Here is a 21,250-nt window from a genome sequence, read left to right as displayed (position 1 = left end):
ATCGTCCCGATACCCAAAAACTCCAACCCATCTACCTCAATGACTACCGCCCAGTAGCACTCACCCCCATCATCACTAAGTGCTTAGAGCAGCTGGTCCTAGCACACTTCAAATCCTGTCTCCCCCCCACCCTGGACCCCCACCAATTCGCATACCGCCAGAACAGGAGCACAGAGGATGCAGTCTCCATCGCACTGCACTCTGTCCTCTCACACCTGGACAACAACAACACCTACGCCAGAATGCTGTTTATAGACTTCAGTTCAGCATTCAATACAATCCACCCCTCACAACTCATCAGGAAACTGACAGACCTGGGCATCAGTTCCCTCATCTGCAAATGGTTACTGGACTTCCTGACCAACCGCCCCCAACATGTCCGGCTGGATAACCGCTGCTCATCTACCATCACAATGAACACCTGTGCACCACAAGGCTGTGTGATGAGCCCTTTCCTCTACATGTGCAATGACAATAAAGTTGAATTCTACTTCATTCCCAGAGTGGACTCCAGGATAAGTCTGGCAACGTAACAGACGGACAGCTAAAGCTAGAAACACACTGACCATCTATGAGCTAAGTTACTACTAGCCAACTAAATGTGCCCTGCTTGCTAACATTATTGCTAGCCAACAATCTGTCTGGAGCTAGCTGATATGCTCCATGATAGTAACTTGTGTATGATGTCTAACAGTACTGATGTTAGCCAAAAAGAAAGGATGTTTAACCAACATTAGCATCTACAGCATTGACCACAGGCCAGTTCTGATAGCTGACAGTGATATACTGAGTCTATTCTGAGGTAAACACTGGAGCAGGAGTGAATACTTAGTGGCCCAGTAAGCACAGAGGGAGTGAACTGGTCAGAGTGGACATGTTTCAGTGAAACAAAGACTGAACTCACAGGTCACTGTTAGGCAGTGTAAGAACAACAGCTGACAAAAGAACCTGTAGTAGTTTTTAATCGATTCCTGCTGCTGCCCAGACTGACTCACAATCTACGGTCTGAAAATCACCCAACAGCACAGAAAAAGGAAGTATTGGAAGTAAACTTCCTGTTACTGATTATTTTGTTTGGGTACCTGAAGTTGTAAATGCACTGACATCTGCACAAAGTCACGTATCACACAGAGGATTACTGACTATATTCTGACCGTTAGGCTGCACGAGGGAGCAGGAACAGTCTGGTTTCCAAGTTCACTCGTTACAGCAGCGGTGGACACTTTCTGTCAGAGACCAGGCCGACTCGGACGCATCAAGCAAAGGGCTGGACACCAAATAACACGATTGCTGAAATCCATGAATTGATAAATTCATTCAAACATAGAATTTGTACATATATATATGTTCTAATTCATGAATAAGAATTAAACTCCACTTTCCTGTTCTGACCTGAGCGAGACAGCTGTAGCTCGTCACCTTATTTCCAACATCACTGGAACAAAGCTCAGCTCATATTTATTACTTATGAACTTATTCTGCACACACAGTGTTTATAATTAACTTAGGTGGGCTAATATATTGCTGACTGCTAAGAACATTTTATAGTTTATTATTTTTAACTATTCCACACTTTTATTTTGAAAATTCAGAAACTGTTGAGCTACAAAAAGCACTCCAGGTGTGAGCTGAAGCTCCACATTAGTCATCTTCAGCATGTTGGTGGACACACGGCGATGGGTCCAGGCCCGGCGGCTAACAGCAAAGAGGTGAGACGCTACCTGCTCTGCACTCGCGTCTGGGTCACAGACGGTTTTTGTGCTTTGACAGCATTGAGGATGTGAGTCGGTCTCACATGCCAAAGTTGAAGTGTGTCCCCCTCGGAGCAGGAAGAGCCTGTTTCATTCATCATGTTCAGTGCAGGCGCGTTAACACACTTACACACACATGCACGAGTCGATACAGCAAATGTGGGTTTCACATCTCGAAGCTTGTGGTTGATATTAGTCGATTCAGCTGCAAACAAACACGTTTGCCTGCATTAGTCACACAAACTGTTACCTACAGCATGAACTTGCACATGTACACTGTCCCAACAAACGCTTTATTGGTGTCAACTCACAACTGCTGGTCGCTGAAACACTTTTCTTTATTATGGAGTAAAGGAGACGAGGAGGTGGACAGAACGAAATGTGACACTGCTGAGTGCAACAAGGGCTTAAAGACAAACATGGCAACCTACAGTTGGACAAAGGCAGTTTAACAAACACGTAACTACCAAAATGTTCTTATTAACATGTAACCTGCATACATGATGGAGTCAACAACATCCAGGGACGAGCCTCTTATTTCATGCACGTGTGTCTTTAATAAGTGTGAACTGTGTGGAGGCTTCATGAAGAAGAACTGCAGTCCGACCAAAGGCTGCATGGAGCTGCATGTTTCATGTTAGCTGAAGTTTGACATCTGCACAGATGTGTACCTGTTACACAGCTGGAGTACCTGCTGGAGGTAGCGCGTCCTTTAGTCCCACTAACCAATAGCACCAAGTGTGTTCTAGATCCAAATTCAAAGTTGGAATTTCCCAGTTTGATCTGGGAAATTCCCTCACTTGGATTTCCAGCTCGGAGCAGCCTGATCAGCTCCATCTATGAATGTGCTGAAGTGATGCTGTGATACTGAGCTGTACTGCTAGCAGGGCCCACCTGAAGCTAGCTCACTTGCACCCAAAGGTGTATGAAACCTGATGGGTGTGTGCCCAATGTTACAGAAACATAATCATTAATAAGGTGATGAGTGCTGGTGGTGGCTGCACAGAGAACGTGGGTGCGACGATATCTGACAGCTACAGTCAGGACGCCACGAAGACGCAGTCAGCAAACGTAGGACGATGAGGCTGTGGCTTGAGATCACCTGATGGACTCTTCCTGCACTTCCTGACTCCCATTAACATGGTTATGTGTTGAGCAGGTCCAAAACCATAATGAGGGCGATTGTTGGTTTAATTCATGCCATTTAAATTAAACCAGTGACTGTTAGACCATGTGAGGGACACGTGAGCCGCTGTCCGAGTGCATTTTGTGTAATCTCACACAGCCATTGGCTGCTGCCAACAGTGCTGTGCACTCAGTGTACTCGCCCACTTCTAAAAGTGCTCCTGAGTATCCAGAACAACAGAAAGAGTTTCTCCTCAGTTTGAAACCAGAACCGAGTTTGTTCCGGTCACAGAGGATGAAACTTGGGTGTGGACACAGCCAGGCTGGAGACGAGGTGATCCAACGTTTCCTAGCTGTGTAAAATCTACCAAACATACTGACACCATGGCTCCGGCTCCTGCATGGGCCCTCAGATCACAGATCAACACATTTATCAGGAATCCGAGGCTATTGGTTATGGAGGCCAACAATCACAATCTTCTGCCCCTGATTTCCATCGTCTTTCGCTTGTCGTCTTCCTCTGACCGCTTCCTCGTTCTCATCCTCCTCATCCTCTTCCTGCACATCCTTTGCTCTTCCTGAGGCAGTGTGTTCACCCTCCTCTTCCTCCAGCGGCTCCAGCGGATTTATCAGTCCATACAGGAACGTGAAGAACCCGTTTAACCAATCAGAGCCGCCCTCCTCCACTTCTTCTAACCAATCCAGAACCTGGGATTCACCCTGACCATCGCCCTCACTGGACAGGCCTACGCAAATGAGGGGGGGCGGGGAGGATGGGAGGAAAGTTGAGGAGCAAAACGTGGGAGTGAAGGAGAGAAAGGAAGTGGTGACAAAACTAAGAAAAAGGAGAGTGTGAAACCAAATGAAGGAAAAAGATGTGCAGGAGGAAAGAGAGGAAACAACAGGAGAAGGTCAGAGAAGTTTGCAGGTTAGACAGCAAGGGAATCAGACTTTATCAGCAAAGCCAGGCTGTCTGCACATGACTGCAGAACAACGCGTCATCTACTGGTTTAGACGTGCACTCTTTAAAGATCAGAAACTCGTGCTGCATGCTCATCATGTGCAGATAGCCCAGAGGAGGAGAGGGAGCACTGACGCTGGCTTTCTGTGGGAAAGCTTCTCTAATGAAACAGCTTCAGCTTTGGAACCAGAGTTGTCACAGTGCTGCATCTCCAACAGCAACACAATAACCTGAGACATGTCGACAACTACAGGAAGTAATGAGAGCACTGAGCAGAGGTCATGTGGAGGCAGATGGCCCAGGACCACACACGCCCCCACACATCTGTCCAAGTATGAACAAGGCCATAAAAGCTTGTTCAGGCATGAATACCACATGTTTAAAATGTGTCGGGCTGTCCTCCTCGGCTTCTAATACTGTATACATGTGTACTAATGAGAGAGCCTGCACACAGCAGGGTGAGACCTGGGAAGCCTTTACCACAATCACCCTCATTTAGGGTTAGACAGCATGTAGCCACAAACAAAGGCAACCACAGTTTCAGACACCAGTCAAGTCTTACGTGCATTTGGTGTCCTGGTGTCAGATTTCTGCTTTGGTGCAAATGAACAGATCTACTGTGGCTTTAATGTGATCCTTAGGATGAAGACCCGGGGTCAGGGTTCATGTGAAGTCCAATGATCACTGATGACTCTGAGGGGGCCAATCTGACACATGGAGGATTTATTTCCACACAGATAAAAGGGGGATAAAACATCCCCATGAAGAAGAAGGATGGTCATCGTCAAGGTTCTGGTAGTTTTAACAGCTTCAGATGAAGACAAGTGAACCTGGAGATGTTCCCTTCTTATCCGAGAGACTCGTTCAGTTCTAAAACCAACAGTGGGAGCCCCCGGTGGGTAGTGGGCGTCGTCCCTCAGCAGCTTCTCATTGACCCACCATTCGTCATGTGCCTCATCACATGAGCCAAGATGTGGAAAAAGGTTTGGTCATTACATCCAGAGGCTTTGGGCGAAACCACTGTGAGACCTCGCCCCATCCTGTCACGTGACCTGCTGAGATCACCTGACCAAGATGTGAGTGAGGGCTGAGGCTGCAGTGCAGGCGGCAGACAGTCGCTGTGATAAACCACAACCACGGTCGGTCACAGTGGACACAGATGTTCTCTTTTACTGTCAATCTGTGAACACTGGCATCCTCCAAAGAGTGACCTTTGACCTTTAGGTGCACATGTACAGCCGAGTCTCGTCATGTCGAGGTGGCTCCAGTGCATTGATGCAGCGGCTCCAGTGCATTGATGCAGCGGCTCCGTTGCATTGATGCAGTGGATCCAGTGCATTGATGCAGCGGCTCCGTTGCATTGATGCAGTGGATCCAGTGCATTGATGCAGCGGCTCCGTTGCATTGATGCAGTGGATCCAGTGCATTGATGCAGTGGCTCCAGTGCATTGATGCAGCGGCTCCAGTGCATTGATGCAGCGGCTCCGTTGCATTGATGCAGTGGATCCAGTGCATTGATGCAGCGGCTCCGTTGCATTGATGCAGTGGATCCAGTGCATTGATGCAGTGGCTCCAGTGCATTGATGCAGTGGCTCCAGTGCATTGATGCAGCGGCTCCAGTGCATTGATGCAGCGGCTCCGTTGCATTGATGCAGTGGATCCAGTGCATTGATGCAGTGGCTCCAGTGCATTGATGCAGTGGCTCCAGTGCATTGATGCAGTGGATCCAGTGCATTGATGCAGTGGCTCCAGTGCATTGATGCAGCGGCTCCGTTGCATTGATGCAGCGGCTCCGTTGCATTGATGCAGTGGCTCCATTGCAGAGGTCTGCGCACTCCTTGCTGCACTTCACAGCACACACTGTGTTGCTAGCTTGTGTTTGGGATGAACCAGGTTGTGTGTGAGTGCGTGGCTGGGTCTGAAGTGCGCTGGGATGCCGTGCTTGGAGAAGACTCTCCTGATCTTCTCTGATACACCTGCTACATCAGGATTGTTTGTCCTGCTGAGGCTCCCTAGTTGGTGTCTGACCTTCTTTACTCTGCACCTGTGCTGATTGGATGAAGCCCAACTGGGATAACTACATGTTTTTTAAACTTGTGTGTTTTCTGTCCCTCCTGCCCGCAAACACACACCACTACCACGTTCTCTTACATTTTCAAAATCCAGTGAACAAATTAGAACGTGTCTCAGAATAGTGGAAATGTGGATGGTGAAGGGGGCAACAGGGGAGATGCTCTGAAACTTAAATATGGGTTATCCCAATGTAGCGACGACAGAATACATTATGATTTCCAAAAGACTGGAGCGGGCACATAAGATGAAACAGCTTAGTTGCCTTACACCGTTTTCCTGCTCCAGAGGCCAAAGCAGCACTAAGACTCATCTAGTTCGTCTGCTGACATGATGAAAGTGCTGAAATCCCAAATTCCCTTCGAATATTATGCACCAGCTGCAAAATCTGCCAAGCTGCTCAGAGACCCAACAAAGGGACTCAGATAACCCTGAAGTGTCTACAGATGACTCCTGAAACAGACACATGCTGCCTGTGTCCAGGCTGAGCACCACAAAAGCTCCTTAAAGGAACCTGTTGCGTGAGCGAATAAAGAACAGTAACGCCCTCTTAGATACCCGACGGTGACGAGCCTCCATTCAGCCTCTACAAGCTGCCTGATTGGCCGAGCAGCTACCTTTTCATGTAGAGAGCTAAGCTTTAGACTGCATTAGCCAGTGTTTGAGGCCATTCAGATGTTCATGTTGGAATAAAAGCCAAACAGGGAGCTCTGAGTTCTTGTTTCTAATGAGTGAGCCATGCAAAAGAAACCCAAACTAGCATTTAGTCTACTTCACAAACACAAAGCCATCACAGCTGGTAAGCAGATGTTGTGATGATAATATTCCTTTTGTTGTAGTTGTGACAGAGACAACAGCTGTGAATCGTAGTTTGATCAACTTGCCTAGCAGAACTTTTGCGTCCTCGACATCGAAATCTCCGTCGCCGTCTGTGTCGTACGCCACCAGTTTACCTACAGCAGCAACAAACACAGTTAGACACACTTAGACAAATTCTCATACGTGTACATTAAACATGTGCTTACTGTAATTATTCTAACTGTATATCATGATATAGAAATGACTTTAAAGGCAAATGTATTAAAGTCAAACATGGGTGTAACAATGCTTCCTTTAGAGAAAGACAGTTTACCAACCACTGCTCCTACATGATGCCTGCGTTTCTAAGATCATACATGAACACTGCAGCTGGAGACCAGTGTGACCACACCAGTCACACCAGCTGAATCACACTCAGGAACCAACGCTGCAAGGCTGTGCACTCCTCCACCGACCACAGCCAACTTGTTGCTTACATATGTGTCCTTAGTGACCAAGGGTTAGGGACGAGCCTCCAGCCTGTGTGGCAGCTTGGCTGCCTTCACTCCACCTTTCTCTACAGCTGCTGAGTGCTACATGAAGCGTGTCACTGTACACAGAGGTGCCAGTTTAGGTCGACTATAAGGGCGTGTTGAACTGCATACGTAGTGTTTGTGGATGTGTGTAGCGCTGCAGATGTTCCTGCCAAACACTACACGACTCAGGGCTCTGCAAACAGTGTGTGTGACAACAGTCATTTTTGTTCACATATGCAGAATATACATTATGGGTTTTTACCTTGCAATGCTTCAGACAGGTTAATTTGTAAGCCCTTAGCCTTATCTGCATGCAAAACAAACAAATAATAAAACACACATAATGTAACAAAGACAGGGTTAAGAGATAAAACACAATCACATTTCATACACACAAGAATGGACCATTTATCATTAATGCAGGCGGCTGTGGTCAAAGACAGGCAGGCTGCAGCAGCTTCAGCCGTCCTCTACACGCGTGGCTCAGCAGGCAAAGTCTGCACCTAGCTTTAAGCTAACTTACAGAAATGCTGCTGTGTTAGATGCAACCATTACAAGCTTCATTTCATCTGACTGGCTTTAATGTGACTGGCAGGCTGTTCACCAAAGTATTTGGTTTAAAGTGTTGAGACAGCAGCAGACTGAGGCTCACTAGTAATAACTGCTGGTCTGAATTTAATGCTCCGGTAACGACAGTTAGACCGGTTCTTATTGCAGGTGGAGGTTTACTTTAGGCGTAGTCTGTGGACAGATGACAACAAAAGCCAAACTGGTTACTGCCACACCTTCCCAGGAAGTTCCTCTAGGCGTGTGTGTGTGTGTGTGTGTGTGTGTGGGGGGGGGGGGGGGGGGTACCCACCAAGAACTCCTTGATAGTCAACCAGGTCAAAGTAGACCACAGCTACAGACGTCCAGACGCCCAGCAGGGCCAACACGATGAACCAGGTGAAGAAGCTGCTGCCACTGGAGTCGGCCTTCTTCCCATTCTTGTTAGACGGCTGGCTTTTAGCACCATCTGGAAAGACAACACACGTGATGTCAGGTTCAGCTGTGGCCCTCACAAACTTTTCCTTTACACACTCAGAACATTGAAATAGAAGTTGAAGTACATTGACCTTAATGCTACTTTAGAGTTACAAGTGTGACTAATGATGAGAGCGACGAAACAGCAGTGAACACAGCGAGGAGCTTGAAGTCCTCCTGTGTGTTTATGAAGCCCAACTGCACGGCGTGAACACACCTGCAGGACGAAGCGTTCAAAGAAATATTGAGGACAGTCTGAGCTTTGGACGTACATCCATAAACTGCCCTCACTTTGAAACTCTGAGCATGCTTAATCCCAGGAAACACGCCCCCACAGGATGCCCACACTGGGCGCCGCACGGCCCCCCACACTGGGCGCCGCCGGGCCCCCACACTGCAGGCTGCTGTGGAGCGTGAACCAGAATGTTGCTTAAAAAAAGAAAGGGGGGGGAAAAAAAGCAGATTTTAGCTCCACCCTTATTTCCAGGAGGTCACCACATAGTTCAGGTGTTTGGACACCATGCCCTTTCACCCCTCCCACCACTGTGTGTCCACTCAGAGGAAACAAACAGCAGATCTGACCCTTCAAAGAAAGCTTGTGTGAGTGGATCAGGGCCTGATTCTGCTGCTCTGCAGTAAATCGATCAGATTCAGAGTTCTTCTCTCTTCCTGAGGCTGTGAATCACTCGCACCCTCAGATTTCTGACGGTGCATTTTCCACAGCAGTCACATTTCCCTGGTGTAAATAATCTGAAATCATTTGAGGACATTACTGTGCCAGTGCCGTGTATGTGGTGCTGGGACAGTAGAGTGTAGCCAAGGATCTATTCTTGGAGTGACAAAGACACGCTCGCTGTGAGAACATGGTGGCAGAGAGAACGAACAGGTGCTAAAGTCCGCTACATGCTAGGTCAAACCTCCTTCCTCTGCACACCTGAAACATGCCAGGTCCCCAACTCATCCAACCTGTGCTGTGACATCATCTTTTCCTCTGCAGACGTTTGTGTGTTTCTGGATGAATCCATACGTGGGCATGATTGCAGCTGGGAGTGTAAATCTAACTCACAGCAGGCAGCAGCAGCAAAGGCGTGACTACGTGTTAGAAGAAGCTCTCACTCAGTCACACATCTGGATCACAGCATCGTAACACACCTGGATGTTAAACCTGGACACTGACTGAACACTCGCTCCTCCAGCAGGTATTAAATACTCGTCCACCCAGGCCATGCTGCTTGGTATTCGATAGCCTCACCTTGGTTTTCTGCAGCTAGCACTGCGGGCACTGCTGTAACACCAGGAGAGGCGGCAGACTCCAGGGTCACTGGATCACCCATCTATGGCGTATGGTGGACCAACAGGAGGTTAACCGGCCAAAAAGAAGCGTGCAGCCCAGCGACGGCGAATATCAGCTCAGCCGCTCCCTCTATGTGGCCCCGCCCTCTCTCTCTGTTTACTGGCTTTCTTTCTGTTGCTCATCCAGCGTCATCATGCGTGCCATTCTTCTCTCTGAGACGATATGGCTTCTAGAGGTCATACACAGCTATTAATAGTGCTGTTAAACCAGCTGGCCCTCGCACAGAGAGGGGAGGACATTATTTAAACGCTCCCTGCCTGATATTGTGAACTTTAAAATCCTCCATGTTTACTTTGCAGGGTGCACCTGCCGACTGCACCTTCAGTATTCTTACAGCAGCAGTAAAACAAGGTCCGGGAAGGATGTCAGAGCAGACAGCTGCAACATGTCACACACGTAACAAACACGTAACTACATGAAGAGACATTTGTGCCACTGCATGTAACTGGGAACAAACCACTTCACCAATCACGGGCTTGTTGGTTAAAATGAGATGAAACTCCAACCATCAGCATGGACTCAGATCAAACATCTCTGCCATGAACTGAGGGGGTTCCAGACGCTACAGATGAACACAGCGTGCAGCACCATCAGTCACGGTCAATCATCAGGAGGCTTGTTTTTCTCATAAACTGGTTTCAGTTGGTTTGTGCTACTGTAACATGTCCAAATAAAGCCCCACCAAATACTAACTTTGCTTTTTTATGTCTGAGAACTTAAACATTGACAAATTCAAACTATAATGGATCCAAACTTGGTGTGGCCTCCACAACAGTCCCAGTTTGCTGAGCTAGAGCCAAGGTAAAGAAACACCGTGTTGTGAGCAGCGTCTATCAGGGAGGGTTACATTTGTCAAAGGTTTCAACAATCATCAGGCTGTTGATTAAAAAGCTTCATTCACTCTCGCACTCTCTCCCATAATGCATGTTTTGACCTGTCTCCCGTACTTGTCTTGTCCTCACCCACAGCTGGTGGCAGCACATTACAGCCCCTCCCTGAGCCTGGTTCTGCCTGAGCTTTCTCCGCTGTTGTCGTTGCTTCTTACAGGGATCGCCTGATTGTTGGAGGATATCCTTACACTACGACGGCCCAGGTCCCTACCACATGGTAAATGAAGTAGATCTTATGTTTAAATGGAAGCCCCATAAAGACTCCTTTATAAACTTTAGTGCAAGTTTGTTAAGTTAATGAATATTTGTCTTTAACAATGAAGTCTACCAAAATAAAAGAATGTTGGGCTTTCTGTTTGTTTTTCACCAAGCAGGCATGCTGCATTGTGTCTTTGGAAAACACAGCCCTCTTCCCAGCTGCACAGTTAAGCTACGTCAGCAATTTATCAGATCGTTTCTCCACCCGAGGCAGGAGCAACCCCACATAACTTCACCGAGTGAGCCACAGGTGCCACTCTCACAGCCAACACAGGAAAAACGAGCTTTCACAAAGGCTTTGACACAAATGAAGTCCTGCTAACGTGCTGTTACATAACCGGCCTGTTTGAAGCTTAAAGTTAGTGCATGTACCAGCAATTACACACAAAACCTTAGAAACAAGAGCTCGGCAATATACTGCACATGAAAACTGGTTCAGGGCTGAGAAACTTTAAGCAGCCTCAGCAGAATGCAAATCATGAACAAAGAAATCCAAGAAATCCAGTGATTGTTGTATTTGGCAAATGTGTTGAAAACTGTCACGACACCGTGAGGTCCTTACCCAGTGACTGCAAGCAGAACAGAACAGAACAGAACAGAATAGAACAGAACAGAACAGAAGAGAATAGAATAGAACAGAACAGAATAGAACAGAACAGAAGAGAATAGAACAGAACAGAACAGAATAGAATAGAATAGAACAGAACAAAACAAAACAGAAAAGAATATAAATGAAGAGAATAGAATATAACAGAATAGAATAGAACAGAACAAAATAGAACAGAATAGAATATAACAGAAGAGAATAGAATATAACAGAATAGAATAGAACAGAACAAAATAGAACAGAATAGAATAGAACAGAAGAGAATAGAATATAACTGAATAGAATAGAACAGAACAAAATAGAACAGAATAGAATAGAACAGAAGAGAATAGAATATAACAGAATAGAATAGAACAGAACAAAATAGAACAGAATAGAATAGAACAGAAGAGAATAGAATATAACAGAATAGAATAGAACAAAATAGAACAGAATATAATATAACAGAAGAGAATAGAATATAACAGAATAGAATAGAACAGAACAAAATAGAACAGAATAGAATAGAATATAACAGAAGAGAATAGAACAGAACAGAACAAAACAGAACAGAACAGAACAAAACAAAACAGAAAAGAATATAAATGAAGAGAATAGAATATAACAGAATAGAATAGAACAGAACAAAATAGAACAGAATAGAATAGAACAGAACAAAATAGAACAGAACAGAACAGAACAAAACAAAACAGAAAAGAATATAAATGAAGAGAATAGAATATAACAGAATAGAATAGAACAGAACAAAATAGAACAGAATAGAATAGAACAGAACAAAATAGAACAGAATAGAATAGAACAGAACAGAACAAAACAAAACAGAATAGAAAAGAATATAAATGAAGAGAATAGAATTTAATAGAATAGAACAGAACAAAATAGAACAGAATAGAATAGAATATAACAGAAGAGAATAGAATATAACAGAATAGAATACAATAGAACAAAACAGAATAGAACAGAATGGAATAGAACAGGACAGAATTGAATAGAATATAACAGAATAGAATAGAACAGAATATAACAGAAAAAAAACAGAATAGAACAGGAAGGAATTGAATAGAATATAACAGAATAGAATAGAATATAACAGAATATAACAGAACAAAACAAAACAGAATAGAACAGAACAGGACAGACCAAAGTAGAACAGAACAGAATTGAATAGAATATAACAGAATAGAGTAGACTAGAATATAACAGAACAGAATAGAACAGAACAAAACAAAACAAAACAGAACAGAACAGAATAGAACAGAATAAAGTAGACTAGAATATAACAGAACAGAACAGAACAAAACAGAATAGAACAGAACAGGACAGAACAAAGCAGAATGAACAGAACAGAATAGAACAAAACAAAACAGAATAGAACAGAACAGGACAGAACAAAGCAGAATGAACAGAACAGAATAGAACAAAACAAAACAGAATAGAACAGAATGAACAGAATAGAATATAACAGAACAGAACCGAATAGAACAAAACAAAACAGAATAGAACAGAATAGAACAGGACAGAACAAAGCAGAATAGAATAGAACAGGACAGGACAGGACAAAGCAGAACAGAACAGAATAGAACAGAACAGGACAGAACAAAGCAGAATAGAATAGAACAGGACAGGACAGGACAGGACAAAGCAGAACAGAACAGAACAGGACAGAACAAAGCAGAATAGAATAGAACAGGACAGGACAGGACAGGACAAAGCAGAACAGAACAGAATAGAACAGAACAGAACAGAATGAACAGAATAGAACAGGACAGAACAAAGCAGAACAGAACAGAATAGAATAGAACAGAACAGAACACAATAGGACAGGACAGAATAGAATAGAACAGAATAGAACAGAACAGAACAAAACAAAGCAGAACAGAATAGAACAGGACAGAACAAAGCAGAACAGAACAGAATAGAACAGAACAGCCGTTTATTGTCACTGTGTTTTGTTTTCTGTAAGAAGCAGGTTCTAATGCTATATTCTGTACTGGTACAATTGCACAATAGCATTGCTACAAGCAGCTATGTGGCAACATTGTGAACACAGCGAGTATTTCCGGTTTCCACAGGCATGTTCTCCTCGTTGGAATTATTAAGACTTCCAACAGATGAAGGGAATGAGGGCTGACGACCATCCTTAGTCTTACTGACCCAACTGACACTGGATATGCAAACAGTGTGGCAGAGACACACCTCTGTTTGCTCACTTGTGATGTTACTCTGTGATGCTGCCAAAACATGTTCAGTCCATTATGCCCACAAGACGGCAAATGAATAATATGAGACAAAACAATTACATAACTACATGTTACAAAATTAACATTAGAACATGTAAATAAACAAAGAACTGGCACTGGACGACCTCTGCAGAGCAGTTATTATCTGATCCTCAACATCAAACATTCATATGCACGTACCACCAGTCTGAGTCCACAGGCCCAGCCTTTGGAGCTACAGCAGCTTCAGTTTCTCTGAAAAGGCTTGAAGTGTGTTTATGGAGCTCTTAGCCACTCTAACAGAAGCACATCTGTCAGGTCAGATACCAAGTACACTAAGAACCAGCTCCCACAGTGTCTGGACCTTGGAATGGTCTCTATAAGCTGAAGCATTGAGAGGTCCTTCACTGGAACCAAGTATGAACTCCCAATCCCAGACTCAATGTGTTCTCAATCCAGAGAACAGCGTCCACTGATCTAGAACCCAGAGGACCTGTGCTGGCTGATATACGGCTTGGATGCAGGTGCTTGGCCCACTCTGTGTTCAGTGCTCTGGTAGACCTTGGGCCCTGTGGTGACCACTGGGCCCTCAGCATAGGGCTCTGTGACGTGGCCTACTGCTTTGTGGCTGAGCTGCCGCCGTCCCCAACCGCTTCCACTTTGTTGTGATAACACCAACAGTTGACTCTGGAATTTCATGAGTGGACTTGTTAGTGTCCTATCACAGCACCACGCTGGGATTCACTGAGAGCGACTCATTACAAATGCAGCCTGCCTGGTTTTATACACCTGTGGCCATGGAAGTGATTGAAACACCTGAATTCAGTGAGATGGATGGTGACTAGAATAATTTGGGCATCTTTACAAATAACAGCAGCTGAATGATCCAGAGAGCCCGCTTTCAAAATCTGATTATATGACCACACTTAGAATATTCATGAGCAGCCCGCTGCTACACGTGTTACAGAGGATGAGGTATACACTGATAGATACGCTGAAGCGGTTCTCCTCGTGCCCTCATGCTGTGACAGAAAACAAAGCACAAACTGGACAATCTCAGAGGATTACTTGTTGCTTTTAAGTATCCAGTAACACAATTTTACCCCAAAAAGGACTAACAGGAAATCTGAGGCATATCCATTTGCTGGGATGCATCCAACAGCTCCACATGAAAAGAAAACGTCTGAAAGCATGCAGTAACACACCACTTTGTTGTTGTGTAAACTCCATGTTCATATGAGCACGGCACAAACACGCACATGCACAGTGCTGTCCTCCAGAGCTCTGCAGAGTCTCTGTCACATTCTGAACACACTGTTCAGCCCGAGCAGCTCCTCTTATATAAGGGCTGCTGTGCACGCCTTCAAACTTACCTCGATTCCCTCAAGCTTTTAGAGTGTGTCCAAGCTCATGCACGTCCACATGTGCACAGCTTTGTGTACTACAGAGGACACTGGAGCTCTGCACGGTCTCTGCAGAGCTCTGATCTTCAGCCAGCTTTTACAGGAACACTTTTTCCTCATTGGGGCACCATGTTTTCAAACACACACATTTTAAAAGCCACGTCATACGACTGCAGCTGCATGCACTTCCTCAGTGCAGCAGGCTGGTTCAGTTTGTGGCGCCAGGATCTGCTGCAGTACGCAGCACATTCCACTGATGGTGGCAGCGACCTATGTGCAGGAACCAACCCCACGCCGGGCTTTGTTGTGACAGATCCCCAGAAAGTCACTAGCATTAGATCAGACTGCTGTCTGTTGAAGCTAGCGTCGAGCTACTTTGATTAGATCACAGGGACAAACAAACTAGTCAACTCTGAGCAACTGTGCAGTTCCAGGTGTCCACAGGTAGGGCTGCACGATTTTGCATAAAATGAGAATCACGATTTTTTGGCTTAGAATTGAGATCACGATTCTCTCACGATTCTCTTTTCCAGTATAAATATTTATTGCACTTATTAACTGCACATCAACTTCGTAACAGTTGAGACTGAACATAAAAACAATTCCGTCTCCACCGTTGCTCGACGCTGCGTGTACAGAGCAGGTAGTGCAACAATAGAAAAATAGTTGCGGGACGGCACTGTGTAGTGTTTGTCTAGGGTGTTGATCGTTTTCCTAAATCCCTCGTTTTGCACAGTGTTGATGGAGCCATATCTTTGGTCAGGTGATAAGTGATAGCCTCCGTAGTTTCTTTGTGCCTGCGGGAGGTCGACGGGTATAGGAAGCGCTGTATAAGGTTCCCGTTATTGGTGTTTGGGTGGTTGACCGGGACGGATTTTCTCCTGTCACTTTCTCGTCATCCCTGACGTGCTCTCCGTTGTTTTTCCTGCTAATTTTAGCATCACACGGCACAGCTTCTGTATCACGTGGTATAAGGCTCCGCCCTTGTCATTTGTTGAGCAGGAAGAGTGAGCGCTTGTTTTCATGCAGATTACGTCCCGGATCAAAACGCGGTACAATCGTCGTCTTTTTTTTAAAATCGTTGTCATTTGGAAATGAGATCGCACACAAGTATGAATCGAGATCGGGATTTTCTAACGATTAATCGTGCAGCCCTATCCACAGGTGTCTTTACAACCTCTCTAACCACATTTCAACTGGACTGGAAGACAAAACATCAGACTGAAAGCCAATGGATATGAAACATTAATGAAAAAGACATTTGAGTTTATCATTTAAAGTTAAAGAAAGACGAACTGACTGTTTGTTTTTCTTTGGCTCTTTCTGGTTTCTTTATTAACTTCCATTATATTCGTCTATATCGAGTCTTCAGCTCTTGTTGGTCTTATTTAGGCTTTGAGGGTTGCTTTTAGTTTCCTGTCACGTTCCATTTCTGTGTTTGTCCTTCGTCTTCCATGTTTCCCTGTCTTATCCTCCTCTCGCTCCATGTGTAAAATGCCATTCCAATGTCCGTTATGTCTCCCTTCCTGTTTTATTTTGGTAGCACCTCTGCGCCTTTGTTCCTCACTGTGCCACAGCTGTGTAACCTCTGCATTATGCACCATGTGTCTTTGCATATTAGGAGTCTCTGGCACCGCCACTGTATTCGTGGTTTTGAACTTATTCTCTGGACATCAGCATAAAATGCTCATGTTGAGTTAAATTTCTGCATCATGCATTTGGCTCTGCAAAATTAATCACACAGCATATTATGACGGCTCCAAACCAAAACACGATACCTGACACAGATGCACAAACGCTGTGCTCTCATGCAAGGTTACATGGAGCCACCGCCGTGCTCAGGGTTGGATTTAGAACAACAACACGCTCAGCAAACGCAAAGGACACAAAACATCACACATCAGCCCCCGAGGAGCAGACGCAGCCATTACCCTTCCATCTGAGATCCCAGCCCTTTGGAGAGGGGAAGCAGCAGCCCTGAGGGACGGTAATGTGGAAAAGTCAAGAAGGCATGTGACAAGGAAACATAATGAGAAACATAATGAGAAATGGGAAAGTGCACATTTCAGCAGAAACACACCAATGACAAAGAGGACGAGATCTAGCATCCAGGTATGATCACATGCTCCAAAGTCCCGACAAGCACGCTTCACTGTCCCCTCTTTAATCTAGAGTCAATATTAAGTGAGCAGCTGTCACTGTTTGATCACATGAGGTAACAAAGTGCACACGTCTTGCAGCCATTGGTTAGCAGTGAAAAGGACCTGCCTGAGTAAATTTGGAGGAAGACATGGCTGACAGACGGGTGGTTCTGCTCCAGTCTACATGCCAAACACAACTGGGCAGGACACGAACCCCAGTTTCTCTCTGATGCATCTACTGGAGTATGAAAGGCTGTGAATGGTTGATAAGCGCTTTGTGTGCTCCAGGAGAGGAGACAACCAGCCCAAATCTCTTTCTTATAACCAAGCAGTCATAAATATGGAGAAAGCTGAGGAATCGGAGTGATTTTAACCAGGACACATCCTTTCTACACATATGGAACAAATAAAACACAAATGTGTAGGACTGAGTTCTTGCATTCAAATCAACAGTAAACAGACCGGTTCTGATACATCACTTTTCTGCTCTACTTCAGAGCACTGAAAGTGCATGATACGACACGCCTCTTTCACCTGCTCATAGTTCTCAGGCTATCATGACTCTTCACAATCTAGTGAAGTGAATCACTCTGAATGTGACTGTATTTACTTACAGCAGTTAGAAGCCTACAGAGTCGCGGCTGTTTTTAATGCACTGAGGGTCTAAAGATCATGGACAGGATCATTTGTGCCATTTTGCATCCTGTATCAGTGATGCTGAAAAAAAATACTTCATGCATGTATTATTCTCAACTATTGTGATTCGTTACCATCAGGTTCTTTTACAAACTCCCTGAAAAGCCTTCAGCTAATCCAAAATGCTGCAGCAAGAGTCCTGACAGGGACTAGAAAGAGAGAGCAGATTTCTCCTTCATTGGCTTCCTGTTAAATCCAGGATTCAAAATCCTGCTCCTCACATACAAGGTCTTAAATAATCAGGCCCCATCTTATCTTAATGACCTTGTAGTACCATATCAGCCTATTAGAGCACTTCGCTCTCGCTCTGCAGGCCTACTTGTTGTTCCTAGAGTATTTAAAAGTAGAATGGGAGGCAGAGCCTTCAGTTTTCAGGCCCCTCTTCTGTGGAACCAGCTTCCAGTTTGGATTCAGGAGACAGACACTATCTCTACTTTCAAGATTAGGCTTCAAACTTTCCTTTTTGCTAAAGCATATAGTTAGGGCTGGCTCTCTAACTATGCTGTAAAAGGCTGAGCCTACTGGGGGCTTCCAGTGGTGAACTGAGCATTTAAATTTGTCAAGTTTGATACAGTTTTGACTTTGTCTCTTTGTCTCTTTGTCTCTGGAGTGGTGACGTCCATGACACAGTCCACTGTTTGTACGTGGGATAACATAAGATTGCAGAGACCTGGTAGCAATGCCCTCAGTAAAACTGACTACAACATTAGAGGTCTGGTGATAGAGGTAACTGTATACTTGGTTAGGCTGAAATGGGACAAACAGGCAGAGTTTAAAACCAATGGCAGCACAAATCTGTTAAACTGACTTAAATGAAAAGCCAGAACTACATTTGGGATTGCAGTTATTTGTGTTATACACCAGGAGCCAGTGTGTAAGTCGGAGCTAAAACCATGTTACTAATGTTATAAAGAAAATAGTTTACCAAGACAAAAGCACTGACGGACGGAGTTTTCACTTTTCCACAACATGCTGACAGCCTGGGCCAAGTGCTAACACTGTGGTTTGTTTGCTTTGTCTTTTTATGAACAAGTTCTCAGATGCATTTCTGCTTCAAACACTGAACATGACCTTAATGCATCTTTCAAAGCTGCAAAGAGACGATATTTCTCTCACCCAACAAGAAAACCCTGGAAAAGCTGCAGATGGAGTCATTAAACTACAAGTCACATAGCAACAGCACTTTATAGAACATTCTAAATCTTTGAATTTTGCAAAAAAATGAATAGTTCGTTTACGATTGTTAAATAAATAGTAATAAAACGTTAGCATTTTTCCAGTGCTTATGCCACACATGCCTTGCCTAGCTCTATCTACTCTTATTAATAGCAGTTTATAAAGAGATCGGTTTATTCGAGCAGCGTTCCACGACAGTCCAGTTTCTCGTGCAGCCCTCTGAGCCCACCCCTGGGCTACAGGGATGTCGAGGGAAGGGTCAGGAAAAGCATTAACCACCAAACAAAAATGGCTGCTTTTGCAGTTCTTGGGATTCCCCTGCAGGTCAATACCTGGACCTCACACACATTCATGTGTTCACCTAATCAACTTGGAGCTATGCTTGGACTTATCAAAGTACAGCTAAGTTTCCCTATGTTGACAAAGAACCAACTCTAGTTGCACACTCTGTGAAAAAGACAGAAAAACGGAGGTATTATCTGCAACAATTAGTCAAACTATGAAAATGTTTTTGGAGACCAAAAGCACCGGTTCTATTCTGGGCCACAGGTTTTTCTAAACGTCACACTGCCTTTGGATTTACTACAGCATGCAAAACTCTTCAACACGTCTGCTACATCTACGTGCTGTAAAATAGAGGCAAACGTAGTATTACATGCTTTAATTAAGTGAATTATGCAACATAAGGAAGGATGGAGAGCGTGGGACGAAGCAGGTTAGACACGGAGTGTTTTAACAGGCACTGAGCTTGATGTAAAGAGACATGTTACCTCTACGGAGCTGTTACAGATCATATTGAAACGAGGGCGGGAAATATGGGATTTTGCACTGCTCCAGTAGTGAGCATGCCCTGTCCTCTTTGAGATTCATTCACAGTCAGAGAGCTGGAGAAAAGTGGGGCAAAACAGCAAGAGTGGAGTGGTTAACTAACAATGAACTAAACATTTTTATTTTCCATATGTTATGTTGGTCTTGTTCTTTCCTGATCTGTGCCAGCTAAACAAAGACAGCTCAGTATAAGCTGTCTTAGTGTTTCAGGTCTTCAGCACACTAACCAGATGCTCATCTCCCGCTGTCACCACAGTGGAGTCTTTATCCATCGTTTGCAGAACACTGTCATGACCTGCTCGTATAGTTTCCTGTGCTAACCTTAACCCTGAGATGTGCAAAGGGAGAACTGTAAACGAGCACAGTGAGGACAGAGTGTACTCTGCATGTGAGCCTCAGCACATGGGGCCCTCATCGGCCTTTGACTCATCACCTTACTCAATCATAAAGTACGTTAAGATGTGACAACGAATATTTCATTTTTTTGCACCTCACATGTTATTTCCAAAAATAAACAAAAACGGGACTGAGATTAAACAGAAGACTGCGCAGGCTCAGCGACGGGCCTGAAACTACAACCATGGAGGAGAGCCTTTGGATGGAGGAGAGCCCCGGGAGCCACGTAGGAGCCCACCGCGGATACTGACACGTGAGCAGAAAGTGACGGGGATAAACTGGGGGCGGGGTCCCGCAGTCCACACTGACTGGCCCAACAGGCCTGCCAACATCACCAACGCAACGAAGCCTCACGAGAGACGGCTAACGTTATCTGTCGCGTGCGAGGCAATGTTGCCCGGTAATCCCGGGAGCTAGAGTCGCCATGGTGAACCGACCTGAAGGCTGGGTGGAGCGGCCGTGTCAGGCAGACCTGCGCTGTTGCGATAATTACAACTATCCGCGCTGGAGGCAGCGCTAACCAACAAAAGCACTCAGGTGTCGCTCAGCCAGCAGTCTCTCAACACCGACTCCTGAACCACGGCTAAACCATCCCCGCGCGGAGCAGCTAGCTAGGATGAAATAACAGAGCGACAGCCAATCAACTTCCAAAGGCCTGCCAGTGAAAGCTGGCGGCTACATCATCCCAGCCGACGCTATCGTGACAGAATCAAACCCACCTTTTGGTTTTGGGTTCCCTTTGCTGCCCTTCTTTGAAACCATAGCTGAGTCCTTGGTTGCAGGACCGGAAACGACGGGAAGACGGGAACGACCGGTGCTTGTTGAAAGCGGAGAAGAGAAATCAAAATTTCTGCTCCTATCTGATAAAACTCGCAACCAAAGAAACCCCGCCCGCTTTACCACTGACGGCTCTCTCTGCCAATGAATGCCTTGTTACACAAAGATGGGCGGGGTTTGGAAATGTTATGACCAATGGGTATCGAGAAGCCTTAGGCTTATTCAGCCGTGTGGATAATCT

General features: G+C 45.1%; 1 protein-coding gene across 4 annotated transcripts in view; it reads right to left on the bottom strand.

The window, feature by feature from the left end:
• The window catches only part of asph (aspartate beta-hydroxylase), a 33,784-nt gene extending 12,645 nt beyond the window's left edge, over positions 1 to 21,139 (bottom strand). For 2 of the 4 annotated variants that reach the window (XM_076876803.1, XM_076876804.1), the window contains exons 1-4: positions 9,517 to 9,667; positions 8,101 to 8,256; positions 7,504 to 7,548; positions 6,796 to 6,860 (exon numbers count right to left, since the gene is read on the bottom strand). In XM_076876803.1, coding sequence (XP_076732918.1) covers positions 6,796 to 6,860; positions 7,504 to 7,548; positions 8,101 to 8,256; positions 9,517 to 9,598 — 348 coding nt within the window. In that variant the 5' untranslated portion in view covers positions 9,599 to 9,667. Of the gene's footprint in view, positions 1 to 6,795; positions 6,861 to 7,503; positions 7,549 to 8,100; positions 8,257 to 9,516; positions 9,669 to 20,951 lie in introns of those variants that run through there. The other 2 variants (XM_076876805.1, XM_076876806.1) reach the window with 2 other exon arrangements.
• Between the last annotated feature and the right edge of the window lie 111 nt (positions 21,140 to 21,250).

Source organism: Maylandia zebra, linkage group LG18 (assembly GCF_041146795.1).
Source record: "Maylandia zebra isolate NMK-2024a linkage group LG18, Mzebra_GT3a, whole genome shotgun sequence".
NCBI classification, from domain to species: Eukaryota; Metazoa; Chordata; class Actinopteri; order Cichliformes; family Cichlidae; genus Maylandia; species Maylandia zebra.
This window is presented reverse-complemented; position numbering and strand designations above follow the sequence as displayed.